The following is a 10,642-nucleotide window of genomic DNA, read 5'->3' as shown; positions in this document are numbered from 1 at the left end:
GCGGGGAGCGCCGCTGCACGGGCGTTCCGCGTGTGCCGGCACCCCCGGGCCGACCCCCCCCACCCGGGCCGAGGTGCCGCCGCCGCCGCCGGTGCTCGGAAAAAAAAAACCCCGAGGCTTTTATTTTAAAAGGCCATTTTTTTAAGAGTTAAGAGAGGAGTTTTGCTCATTCCTGCACTTCTCGGCTCAGGCACAGCACAGCTCCAAGCCCTTCCTGATCCCGGCCCTTTCCCAGCCATACACCCCCAGTCACAGACACCCCCAGAGCAGCGTCCCCCGTGTCCCCCCAGCACCCCCGGGGACGCCCCAGTCACCTCAGCACCCACGGCACTCCCCACGCGGACACAGCACAAGGCAGAGTCCCAACCATGTCCTTTATTTATAAAAACACGCATTTATAAAGAGAGCAGAGAGCCGGGGGGGTGCGGGCAGCACACAGCCCCCCCGCCGCCAGCGGGGCAGGGACACCGGGGGTCCCCGGGTGGGGATCCCGGGTGACAGCAGCCGTTACGTGCGGGCGTTCCGCTCTGTCTCTGCCAGGCACTCCCTGACCAGCGCCCGGGCGTGGATGATGCCTGCGGGGAGAAGCACAGGGACACCCCACATCAGCCGCCGCCCCGCTCGGAGGGGCAGGGGACGCAGCACCGGGGGCTGACCGGTGTGTGTGTTCCCCCCGGCCGCCCCTACCTCGCTTCAGCCGCTCCATGGCACTCTTGCTGCCGGCGTAGGTGGGCCGGATCTCCTTGCCCATCTCCTCGATGACAGAGAGCAGGTCGGTGTAGGTGCTCTGCGAGCCCTGAGCCCCGGGGGGCTTCATCGCCTGCGGGGATGGGGCGGAACGGAGGGGCTGAGCGCCGCCCCCGAACCCCCGGCCCCGCCGCCGCCCCCCGACTCACCTGCACGTAGCCCATGGACGGCGGCCCGAAGTCATTGAAGAGGGGCCGGAACGCGGCGGCGGCGCCGGGGACCGAACCGGAGGGCGACGGGACGCTCGTGGCTGCGGGGAACGGAGGGTTAACGGCTGCTCCCCCCTCTTTCCCCGGGACTCCCTCCGCTTCCCCGGGACCCCCCGTCCCCCGCGGTTACCGGGGGGTTGCGCTCACCGGCGGGTGGTGCCCCCGGCCCCGGTGGGGCGGGGCTGGCGCTGGCTGCTCCGGGGGTAGCGGGGGCGGGAGCGATGGGCTTGTAGGACATCCCCGACGGCCGCCCGCCGCTGCCGGGTCCTGGGAGCCCGGCGGGGGTCGGTGGGCGGCCCCCGCGCTCGCCCCGCCGGTTGTAGCGCCGCTGCCCGCCTCTCCTCAGCTCAGCTCAGCCCTACAGACCCGACCCAAGACCCGGGGAGAGCGGAGCGCGGCGGCTCCGGCCCGGTGCCGCTGCGCAGGCCCCGCCGCGGCCCGGCCTGGCCTGACCCCGCCGCCTCCCCCCGCCGGTTCCGCCGCTCGCCCTGATGACGCCTGCGCGCCACGCCGCCGGACGTCATCACGCCGCCGCGCGCCTGCCCCGCCTCCCCGCCCGTCGCCGTGGAGACACGCGGCGTCGGCTCCGCCCCGCCTCATCCCGAGCGGGAACCGAGCGGGGCCGGAGCCGCCGCTGCCACCCCCGGCACCGGCCCGGCGGCGCCCCCGGCTCCGCGAGCCTCCCGCCGCAGCTGAGGGGGGGCCGGGGCAGCGGCTCGCCGGGCGCGGGCGGGGCGGAACGGCCGGGGCTGAGGCGCCGGGAGACACGGTGGTTGTTGCACCCGGTGGGGGCCACTGAAACGGAGAAATAAACTTAACAGCGGAGTCAATTCTACTGTTAATTGGCGTCCTTTGTTTTATCGGCGCTGGGGATCATCCACCAGTGCTCCCTGAAACTGCAAAATATCCCTTGTGGGCATTATTGGTGATAATCATAATCTCGGCAACAGTGAATTTTGGTTTCGTTACTCTTATGAAGTAGAATTTGGGCTCTGCCCACGGTATTAAAAATTTTACTTCACAGCTGTGACCCTAATTTTAATGCTAATAATTTTTACTTGCGTGATGCTACAATGATCTATTTGGTATTGCTGCCGGGTAACACATAATTATGCCCATACCGCAACACGAGATGATAATATTTTGTTGATCGATATTGCAAAAGAATTTGCAAGTATACTGAAAAGGGGGGAATTGAAGAGAAACTGCTAAATTAATGTACACTGTGATTAACTTAGAAAAGACGTACCCATCATTAACCAATTGACATGATAAATGCATTCTGACCACCTGCAAAACAAGGGGATATTTTTCAAGTTTTAGATCCTTCTGCATGACAAGAGAGAGACAGAAGGTTCAGTAACACATTGTTTAGAAGCAGAGCGCTTAGTTTATATTTAACTAATAATTAATAGATGTAAGTAAGGAACTAAACAACTATAACTAACATCACCAATTATTTCTTAGTATAGATGCACTGTATGTCAAAAATTTCAAAAATTGTAATGCATATGTAATAATTATGTGAATATAAGCAATGCAAGTGCATCCAGTGTTTGGGGCACTGATGGAGGATGATCCCCAGTGTTTCCCACCGCTGATAAAATAAAGAATGCCACTTAACAGTATAATTGACTCTGCTGTTATGTTTATTTCTCCGTTTCTCAACCGTGGAGGGAATGGTCACGAGCAAATTCTATTTAAATGCAATATGACAAGCAAAAGTCTGTAGAGAGAGTTTTTCATTTCAGAAGGGTAAAGACTGAAAAAATTAATACATTTGTTCAGACACCCCCCAGGTGAGGCATGTAGGAGGATTTAATTCCCTGACCCGGCACTGGGTACGAGGGTCGGAGAGGAGGCTGGAGGATGAACCGGCTGGAGGAGTGGTTGGAGTTTTGGGGAACAGCAGGTGGGGTGAGCTCAGGGTGGGACGGGGACGCTGCAGGACAGAGCAGAGCCGAGAGCGGCCGATGCCCAGCCAAATCTGCGCCAAAAAGGGGCCTGGCCCCGGTACCCCACCCCGCGGTTGGGCCTCGGCAGCCGGGCGGGCGCGTGGCCGGGGGCGAGTCCGACACCCCCGGCGCCGGAGGAGCGAGGGCCCCGCCCCGGGCTCGGGTGCCGCGCTGCCCCGGCACGGCCCCCGCCACAGCCGGGCGTCTCCTCCGCACCCCCTCCTCTTGGTAAGGCACGGCGGGGGCTCGGCTCCCGTGTTGGCACGCGCCGTCCTCAGCGCGACATCATCCGCACAAACTCTGCCGGAGGGAGAATACGGACAAAACATCCCCAATATCCCCGGGGATGCTCCCGGCGCCCTCCCCGGCTCCTACCTTCGAAGTCCACCAGGCCGTCCCCGTTGAGATCCACGTCCTTGAGGATCTCGTCCACCTCCCGGTAGTTGAGCTGCTGCCCCAGCAGCTTGCGCATGGCCTCCCGCAGCTCCGCCATGCTGATCTGCCCGTCCCCGTTGGTGTCGAACTGCAGGGCAAGCGTGTCACCCTCGGCGTGCCGGCGGCTGCCTGCGCCGGGCTGTCCCCCGTCCCCGCCCCCTCACCTCGCGGAAGGCGTCGCGCAGCTCCTTGATCCCGATCATGTCCGCCGTCTCCGCCAGCATCTTGGGGCCCATCAGCTCCACGAAATCATCAAAATCCACCTTTCCCCCGGCTACGGGAGAAGGGGGGTGTCACCGGGGTGGGGGGACAGGGACGAGCGGAGGGGTCCCCGCGTGCCCCACCACCTACTGATCTGCTGGGACAGCTCGATGAGCTCCATCTCGGTGGGCATGTAGCCCATGGTCCGCATGCACTCGCCCAGGTCCTTGTAGCTGATGTACCCGTCACGGTCCTTGTCGAACTCCCGGAAGGCCTGTTTCAGCTCTGGGGACAGCGCGGTGTCACCGCCGGCACCGCCACCATCCCCGCCCTGTCCCCTGGCCCCACGTCTCCTCACCCTCGATCTCTTCAGACCGCAGCTCTCGATCCTGGGAAAGAGAAAGCGGGAAGAGCCGTCGGGGGGCTCCTACTCCCTCCGATCCCCCCGGGGATCCTGCCCTAAATCCCGCACGGCAGCGCGGTGCCCGGTGCGGCGGGTGTGCGGGGAGCGGGGCGGAGGGGCACGTACCAGCTGGGTGATGGCGATGCTCTGCCGCAGGAAGATGCAGGCCGGCCCCACCAGCCCCTGCAGCACCGAGTAATTCTGCAATGGCGGGGACTGCGCCGCCTCCACCACATCCTCGGTGTCCCCGGTGCCAGGGACCGGAGCACCGGAGCGCGGCTTCCCATCCTGCAGGCAGAGCGGGTGTCGGTGGCAATGGGGGGGACCGAGCCGGGGCTCCCCCCCACCCTCGTCCTGCCCTCCAGGGCGGACACGGGGCGGCCTTACCTTGGGGAGCCTCCGCTCAGGGGTCTTGGTGCAGTTGCCCATGGCTGGGGGCTGCCCCGCGCCGCAGGGCATGCCTGGCCCCAGGGGGGCCGGCTGGCACGGCGCTGGGGGCTGCCGCCCCGCCAGGGCCAGGGGCGGTGTGAGAGTGGCCGGGGCTGTGCGGGGATTTGAGGTTTTTATGGAATATCTGGGGATATGCAGGGCAGGCGGGGGGGGCACCGTGCCCGCGCACACACATAATCCCCCGGATTATTCCCTGCTCGCCACTCTGCTCCAGATGTGGGGAGCCGCCCAGCTGTTCCCCGACCCCCAGCCTCTCCCTGCGGGGGCACTCGGGGTCCCCCAGCCCTGCCGTATCCCGGCCCTCGCCCCCACCGCCGGTTACCTGCCCGAAAGCAGGGGGCGGCTGGGGCCCCGGCTCTTCGGTGGCCCGCTGATGCTCCATGGGGGGTGCACCACCTTGGTGGGGCCGCCCCCGGTTCCCCAGGGTGCCGGTGGCTCTGGGACCCCTGTGCCCGCAGAGCTGCGGGGCCAAGCGGAGGCGGCGGCCACCCCGTTTACCGGGGCCGTGGGGGCGGGAGGTGCCCCGGCAGGCGGGGGGCGCGGGGCTGCCGATGCCCCGGCGCTGGGACCCACGGAAGAGGAAGAACATGCCGCCCGCCGCCCTGTCCCACCGCTCGCCAACGGTCCCTGCTCCCTCTCCCCACCCCCGGGGCCAGACGGGAGGGAAACCGGATCCCCCGGCCCCAGCGCTCGCCCCGGCCCCGCTCCCTCGCCGGGACGAGGCCACCGCCGGTGGGGGGACCGTGGTCCCAAACAGGGGAGCGGCCAGGGGAGAGTGGGGCCCGCCACATCCGCGGAGGGGCCCGGAGCGGGGCGGTGCAGCCCCCCCGGGGCGCGGGGGGTGGTCAGAGCGGGGCGCCCCGGGGGGCGCTGCGGGGGGTGCCCGGAGCCTCCGGTTACAGCGCCCGAAACCCGACCCGCGCCCGGGGCACGCGGCAGCGCGGGCGCGGCGCCAGCCCGGTCACGCCCCCTTCTGCAGGCCACGCCCCCTTCTGCAGGCCACGCCCCCTTCGGCAGACCACGCCCCCTTCGGCAGACCACGCCCCCGTGCACTGTGACCACGCCCTCAGTCGTATGGCCGCGCCCCCGCCACCACCCCGCTCCCTGGCGTCACCGCAGCGCCGCGCCGCCGGGGCTCGCCGCTGACGTCATCGCGGCGCGCCGCTGCGGGGGCGGCTGAAGGTGACGGGGGCCCTGGTCCCGGCGCCGGCGCCCGCTCCGCCATGGCCGCCCGGCAGCTGCTGGCGCTGCGGCGCCTGCCCGCCGCCTCCTACTCGGTGAGCGGGGACGGGGACAGCGCCGGGCCGATCCGATCCGATGCGCGGCGGGTCCCGCCGGTAGCGGTATCCCCGGTGCTGAGTCCGTGTGTTCCCGCAGACGGCGCCCAAGAAGACGCAGTTCGGGTCGCTGCGGGACGAGGACCGGATCTTCACCAACCTCTACGGGCGGCACGACTGGAGGTGAGCGGCGGGGGTCGCGGGGGAGGGCTCCCGGTGCGGCCCGTCCCGGTTTCACCGGCCGCTCCCGCAGGCTGCAGGGCGCCCTCCGCCGCGGAGACTGGTACAAGACCAAGGAGATCCTGCTCAAGGGGGCGGACTGGATCCTCGGCGAGATCAAGACCTCGGGGCTGCGCGGCCGCGGCGGCGCCGGTTTCCCCACCGGCCTCAAGTGGAGCTTCATGAACAAACCCCCGGACAGCAGGTGAGACCGGGACCGGGACCGGGACCGGCCCCGCGGCCTCCCCGCGGGCAGCCCTGACAGCGCCCACCCCCCCAGGCCCAAATACCTGGTGGTGAACGCGGACGAGGGGGAACCGGGGACGTGCAAGGACCGGGAGATCCTGCGGCACGACCCGCACAAGCTGCTGGAGGGCTGCCTGGTGGCCGGACGCGCCATGGGCGCCCGCGCCGCCTACATCTACATCCGCGGGGAGTTCTACAACGAGGCCTCCAACCTGCAGGTGAGCACCGGGCAGGTCCCCCCGACACCGGCGGGGAACCCCCGAACCCAACCGCCCGTCCCTGCCGTAGGTGGCCGTGCGGGAGGCGTACGAGGCCGGGCTGCTGGGGAGCAACGCCTGCGGCTCGGGGTACGGCTTTGACGTGTTCGTGGTGCGGGGCGCCGGCGCTTACATCTGCGGGGAGGAGACGGCGCTGATTGAGTCCATCGAGGGCAAGCAGGGCAAGCCGCGCCTCAAGCCGCCCTTCCCCGCCGACGTGGGTACGGCCCCGGCCCTCCCCGCTCTGCCCCCACCGCGCTCGGCAGCACAAACCTTTGTTTCTCGCTGGGACAAAATGACGGTGACCGGACAAAACCAATTGTCCCCGCGCCACCGTCCTGCCACAGCAGCCGCTGAGGGTTCCCGCTGCTTGCAGGTGTTTTCGGCTGTCCCACCACGGTGGCCAATGTGGAGACGGTGGCCGTGGCCCCCACCATCTGCCGGCGGGGGGGCACCTGGTTCGCCAGCTTCGGGCGGGAGCGCAACTCGGGGACGAAACTCTTCAACATCTCGGGTCACGTCAACAACCCCTGCACCGTGGAGGAGGAGATGTCGGTGCCACTGAAGGAGCTCATCGAGAAACATGCTGGTAAGCGCTGCCAGCCACCCCGCCAAGCCGCACCGGGCCGGTGCTGGGCCCGGCTTAGCCCATCCTGTTCCCCCTTCTGTGCCAGGGGGCGTCCGAGGGGGCTGGGACAACCTGCTGGCCGTCATCCCGGGGGGCTCCTCCACGCCGCTGCTCCCCAAGTCGGTGTGTGAGACTGTGCTGATGGACTTTGACGCCCTGGTGCAGGCGCAGAGCGGGCTGGGCACGGCCGCCGTCATCGTCATGGACAAATCGGTAAGGGGGGAGCCCCCTCCCCAGCCCCCTACGCTGTGGCAGGGCCCTCAACCCCTATCCCTCCCCAGACCGACGTGGTTAAAGCCATCGCTCGCCTCATCGAGTTCTACAAGCACGAGAGCTGCGGGCAGTGCACGCCGTGCCGGGAAGGTGAGCGGGGGGCCAGGGCAGCTGAGGGGCTGTGAAATGGGGGGGGGCGCACTGCAGGACCCCCATGTCCTTCCCCATCCCCTCAGGTGTCGACTGGATGAACAAGGTGATGGCGCGGTTCGTGCAGGGCAACGCGCAGGTGGCTGAGATCGACGCGCTGTGGGAGATCAGCAAACAGATCGAGGGCCACACCATCTGCGCCCTGGGCGACGGCGCGGCCTGGCCTGTGCAGGTGGGGAGGGGGGCAGTTTCGGGCTGGGGGGAGCTGGTGGGCTCCCCCCAACCCCGTTGACTCCATCCCCTTGGTGCAGGGTCTCATCCGCCATTTCCGACCGGAGCTGGAGGCGAGGATGCGGCGCTACGGGGAGGCCAAAGCCCAAGCGGCATCGGCGTGAGGAGCCGGTGGCAGAGGAGGGGGTGGTGGTGGCTCTAGTGGCCATGGCCGCTTCCTTCTCAGGGGGGCTGCCTGGGGGGCAAGGGGGGTTTTCACAGCACTTAGGGGTCCCCAATAAACACTGCTGTGCTCACAGGCTCCTGTCTCTGCTGGAACAGGGCAGGAGGAGGCTGTGGGTGGGAAAGGAGTGCTGGGGGGCTCTGGGTCCTGCTTCACCTACAGCAGGGCATCCCCAAGGATCGGGGGATCCCCAGGGATCAGGGGATCCCCAGGGATCAGGGGATCACACAGCCTGGGCCTGGACACCCCCAGACTGGAGATCCTGGCTTCCCATGCGACTCCATGTCCCCTCTCTGGGGCTGGTCGTGGGGCAGCACAAGCAGCCGGGGTATCACACACAGCCACACGCCCCTCCCTGGGGACGCCACCCTCCCTGTCACTGCCACGGTGCCACCAGGGTGGCTCCTGCCTGCACCAGTGCCGGGGGGCGGCTGTTGTACCCCCCACCCCAGGGTGCTGGCACTGAGGCCCAGCTGCGCTCCGTGACTTAGAAACTGTCACAAATGGTTCAAAAACACAGGTTTGGGTTTTTTTTACTAAATCACAGTGTGTGATGTCAACCAGGGGCCCGGGGAGCCCGGTGGGCAGTGGCACCGATGCGGGACAGAGCAGTTTCCCTGTGACAGTCCCCTCCCGCTATCCCTGTGTGCGTGGCAGGGTCACCCTACAATACAAGAAGCCGCACAACCGAGGGACGGGGACAGCTCTGCCTGTACGCAACCCGCAAAAACACCCCCTGGGGGCCACCCCGTTCCCTCCCACGTCACACCGAGGGGCTCCGGGCCAGCATGTGGGTCTTCCTGCGGTAGCGGTCGGGCGCCAGCAGCTCCAGCGTCAGCTCGGTGACGATGGCCGTGAGCCCCCAGACCCGGTGGGGCCCGTTGAGGAAGACAGGGAGGGTGTAGCTGTAGCGGCCGGCGGTGCAGAAATGGGTGTAGCCCTGGTTCTCCTCCCGCAGGAGATGCGCCAGCGGCAGCGTGAAGATCTCCTCCACCTGCGAGGGGGTGGCCAGGGACATCTGCCACCGTGTCACCGGGCAAAGGGGGGGCCAGAGACATCACCAGGGAAGAAGAGACCCCAGGGAGGGGACATAGCTGGCACGGGTCACCCACCTCGTCAGGGTTGGGGGTCAATGTCAAGTTCTCCAGCGGCCCCAGGTTGGCCACGACAGGAGCCACCAGCTGTCCCTGCTGGAAGGTGTCACAGCAAGGGACGGGGGTGACAAACCCCCTCCTCAAAGCGCCACCCACTCACCTTGACCCCCTGCACCCAACTGGGACACCCCGCGCCACATCCTGACACCCATCGTGTGTGTCACCCCCCTCTTTGCCTGCAGCCCATGCTCTGCGTCCCTGTCACCTCCTGTCCCTGCCGCCCCATGTCTCTGCCACCCTGCCCTTGTGTCCCTGTCACCCCACGTCCCCGTCACCCGTGGCCCTGCCACCCTGCCCTTGTGTCCCTGTCACCCCACGACCTTGCCACCCCGTGTCCTCAGTGTTTCCGGCCACTCCGTGCCCCCCGACCCCATCCCTGCCCCGGTGTCCTTGTCACCGCGTCCACTGGCTCCCGCCCCGGTGCCCGTTCCCGGTGCCCGTTCCCGGTACCCGGTCGGGCAGCGGCCGCAGCTGCCCCCAGACTCTCTCGGCTCCCAGCTCCAGCCCCAGCTCCTCCCGCGTCTCCCGCAGCGCCGTGGCCACCGCGTCCGTGTCCGCCGGGTCCCGCTTCCCCCCGGGGAAGCTGCGGGAGTTACCGGGGAGTCAGTACCGGGACCCGCCCCCCCCGGTACCCTCTCCGGTGCCGGTACCTGACGTCGCCGCTGTGGGGCCCGCCCAGGCGGCGGGAGCGCAGCGTGAAGAGCAGCGCGGGGCGGCCCCGCACCGAGCACAGCGGCACCAGCACCGCGGCCGCCGCCGCCGCCCCCCGCCCGGCCGCCCCCGCCAACCGCTCCCGGCACCGCCGCTCGCTGCCGCCGCTCAGCAACCCCCCCGCCTCCGCCATGGCGCCGGGAGGACGTCCGGGACCCGCCGCGTCCGGGACCGCCCCCTCGGGAGCGCCCCCGGGCAGCCCGCGGCGGGGCGGCCCTTCGGCGGCGGCTGGAGCGGCGGCGGCGGCTGGAGCGGCCCCGCCGGGGGAGCAGCCCCCGAGCCAGCCGTTCAACCCCCGCGCCGGGTGCGCAACAACCTGCTGAGCGTGCGACCCCCCACGGCGTGTGCAGCCCCCGCTCCAGCCGTTCAACCCCCCCACCACGTGTAACTCACCTCCCAGCTTTGCACGCACGCTCCCAGCTGTGCAATCCTCCTGCTGCATGTGCGAGCCCCAGCTGTGCAACCCCCCCCAGCTGTGCAACCCCCCCCAGCTGTGCAACCCCCCCCAGCTGTGCAATCCTCCTGCTGCATGTGCGAGCCCCAGCTGTGCAAACCCCCCCAGCTGTGCAAACCCCCCCAGCTGTGCAACCCCCCCCAGCTGTGCAACCCCCCCCAGCTGTGCAATCCTCCTCCCAGGTGTGCAAGCAGCTGCACAAGCCTCTCCCCAGGTGTGCAACTCCTCCACCAATCCTCTTGGCACAGCCCAGACATGTCACCATCGGTCACCAGCCGCACGACCCCTCTTACCTGAGGGTGCTGTGACACCCCTGCTGGCGCTGCCAACGGTGGGATCAATCCCTTTGCTGCTCCCATCACCCACTACAGCCCTGAGAGGGGAAACTGAGGCACACAAGGCCTCGGGGCAGCACTCTCCTCTCACCACCCATGCTGCTGCACCATAATTATCCCCAGCCATTAACAAGCGGCCCCTGA

At 67.8% G+C, this 10,642-nt stretch overlaps 4 protein-coding genes across 7 annotated transcripts; 1 reads left to right on the top strand and 3 right to left on the bottom strand.

Moving 5' to 3' along the window:
- Nucleotides 1–360: 360 nt before the first annotated feature.
- Nucleotides 361–1,445, bottom strand: CDK2AP2 (cyclin dependent kinase 2 associated protein 2). Its single transcript, XM_065636203.1, has 4 exons — nt 1,104–1,445; nt 897–997; nt 688–820; nt 361–575 (listed from the first exon to the last, which is right to left on the bottom strand). The coding sequence occupies exons 1-4, from the start codon at nt 1,192–1,194 to the stop codon at nt 508–510; spliced, it is 393 nt and encodes a 130-aa protein (XP_065492275.1). The 5' UTR covers nt 1,195–1,445; the 3' UTR covers nt 361–507.
- Nucleotides 1,446–3,104: 1,659 nt separating this feature from the next.
- Nucleotides 3,105–5,103, bottom strand: CABP2 (calcium binding protein 2). 4 transcript variants are annotated; one of them, XM_065636159.1, is made up of 7 exons: nt 4,723–5,103; nt 4,077–4,238; nt 3,906–3,936; nt 3,698–3,832; nt 3,511–3,620; nt 3,287–3,434; nt 3,105–3,211 (listed from the first exon to the last, which is right to left on the bottom strand). In XM_065636159.1, the coding sequence occupies exons 1-7, from the start codon at nt 4,987–4,989 to the stop codon at nt 3,186–3,188; spliced, it is 879 nt and encodes a 292-aa protein (XP_065492231.1). In that variant the 5' UTR covers nt 4,990–5,103; the 3' UTR covers nt 3,105–3,185. The 4 variants fall into 4 exon arrangements, with proteins under 4 accessions (XP_065492231.1, XP_065492229.1, XP_065492230.1 ...); XM_065636157.1 differs by having other exon boundaries at nt 4,077–4,133; XM_065636158.1 differs by lacking the exon at nt 4,723–5,103 and adding an exon at nt 4,338–4,560.
- Nucleotides 5,104–5,538: 435 nt separating this feature from the next.
- NDUFV1 (NADH:ubiquinone oxidoreductase core subunit V1) lies at nt 5,539–7,869 on the top strand. The gene is made up of 10 exons (XM_065636435.1): nt 5,539–5,677; nt 5,778–5,860; nt 5,931–6,101; nt 6,177–6,360; nt 6,431–6,620; nt 6,776–6,988; nt 7,074–7,240; nt 7,309–7,390; nt 7,477–7,622; nt 7,702–7,869. The coding sequence occupies exons 1-10, from the start codon at nt 5,624–5,626 to the stop codon at nt 7,783–7,785; spliced, it is 1,374 nt and encodes a 457-aa protein (XP_065492507.1). The 5' UTR covers nt 5,539–5,623; the 3' UTR covers nt 7,786–7,869.
- A 491-nt stretch (nt 7,870–8,360) lies between these two features.
- On the bottom strand, nt 8,361–9,919 carry NUDT8 (nudix hydrolase 8). The gene is made up of 4 exons (XM_065636480.1): nt 9,649–9,919; nt 9,449–9,581; nt 8,957–9,034; nt 8,361–8,838 (listed from the first exon to the last, which is right to left on the bottom strand). Exons 1-4 carry the CDS (start codon nt 9,840–9,842, stop codon nt 8,608–8,610), a joined length of 636 nt encoding a protein of 211 aa, XP_065492552.1. The 5' UTR covers nt 9,843–9,919; the 3' UTR covers nt 8,361–8,607.
- Between the last annotated feature and the right edge of the window lie 723 nt (nt 9,920–10,642).

This window comes from Caloenas nicobarica, chromosome 5, assembly GCF_036013445.1.
Source record: "Caloenas nicobarica isolate bCalNic1 chromosome 5, bCalNic1.hap1, whole genome shotgun sequence".
Classification (NCBI taxonomy): domain Eukaryota; kingdom Metazoa; phylum Chordata; class Aves; order Columbiformes; family Columbidae; genus Caloenas; species Caloenas nicobarica.
This window is presented reverse-complemented; position numbering and strand designations above follow the sequence as displayed.

Bases quoted from the DNA above. Each gene is read 5' to 3' on its own strand.
- CDK2AP2 (XM_065636203.1), bottom strand. From the start codon at position 1,194: ATGTCCTACAAGCCCATCGCTCCCGCCCCCGCTACCCCCGGAGCAGCC. The intron at 998-1,103 runs GTGAGCGCAACC...CGTTCCCCGCAG, and splicing joins GCCGGGGGCACCACCCGCCG to CCACGAGCGTCCCGTCGCCC. The intron at 576-687 runs GTAGGGGCGGCC...TTCTCCCCGCAG, and splicing joins CATGGAGCGGCTGAAGCGAG to GCATCATCCACGCCCGGGCG.
- CABP2 (XM_065636159.1), bottom strand. From the start codon at position 4,989: ATGTTCTTCCTCTTCCGTGGGTCCCAGCGCCGGGGCATCGGCAGCCCC. The intron at 4,239-4,722 runs GTAACCGGCGGT...CTCTGCCTGCAG, and splicing joins CGCCCCCTGCTTTCGGGCAG to GATGGGAAGCCGCGCTCCGG. The intron at 3,833-3,905 runs GTGAGGAGACGT...CGCTGTCCCCAG, and splicing joins GCGGTCTGAAGAGATCGAGG to AGCTGAAACAGGCCTTCCGG.
- NDUFV1 (XM_065636435.1), top strand. From the start codon at position 5,624: ATGGCCGCCCGGCAGCTGCTGGCGCTGCGGCGCCTGCCCGCCGCCTCC. The intron at 6,102-6,176 runs GTGAGACCGGGA...CCACCCCCCCAG, and splicing joins AACAAACCCCCGGACAGCAG to GCCCAAATACCTGGTGGTGA. The intron at 6,361-6,430 runs GTGAGCACCGGG...TCCCTGCCGTAG, and splicing joins ACGAGGCCTCCAACCTGCAG to GTGGCCGTGCGGGAGGCGTA.
- NUDT8 (XM_065636480.1), bottom strand. From the start codon at position 9,842: ATGGCGGAGGCGGGGGGGTTGCTGAGCGGCGGCAGCGAGCGGCGGTGC. The intron at 9,035-9,448 runs GTACCGGGAACG...GACACCTTCCAG, and splicing joins TGCGGCCGCTGCCCGACCGG to CAGGGACAGCTGGTGGCTCC. The intron at 8,839-8,956 runs GTGGGTGACCCG...ACCCCCTCGCAG, and splicing joins TGACCCCCAACCCTGACGAG to GTGGAGGAGATCTTCACGCT.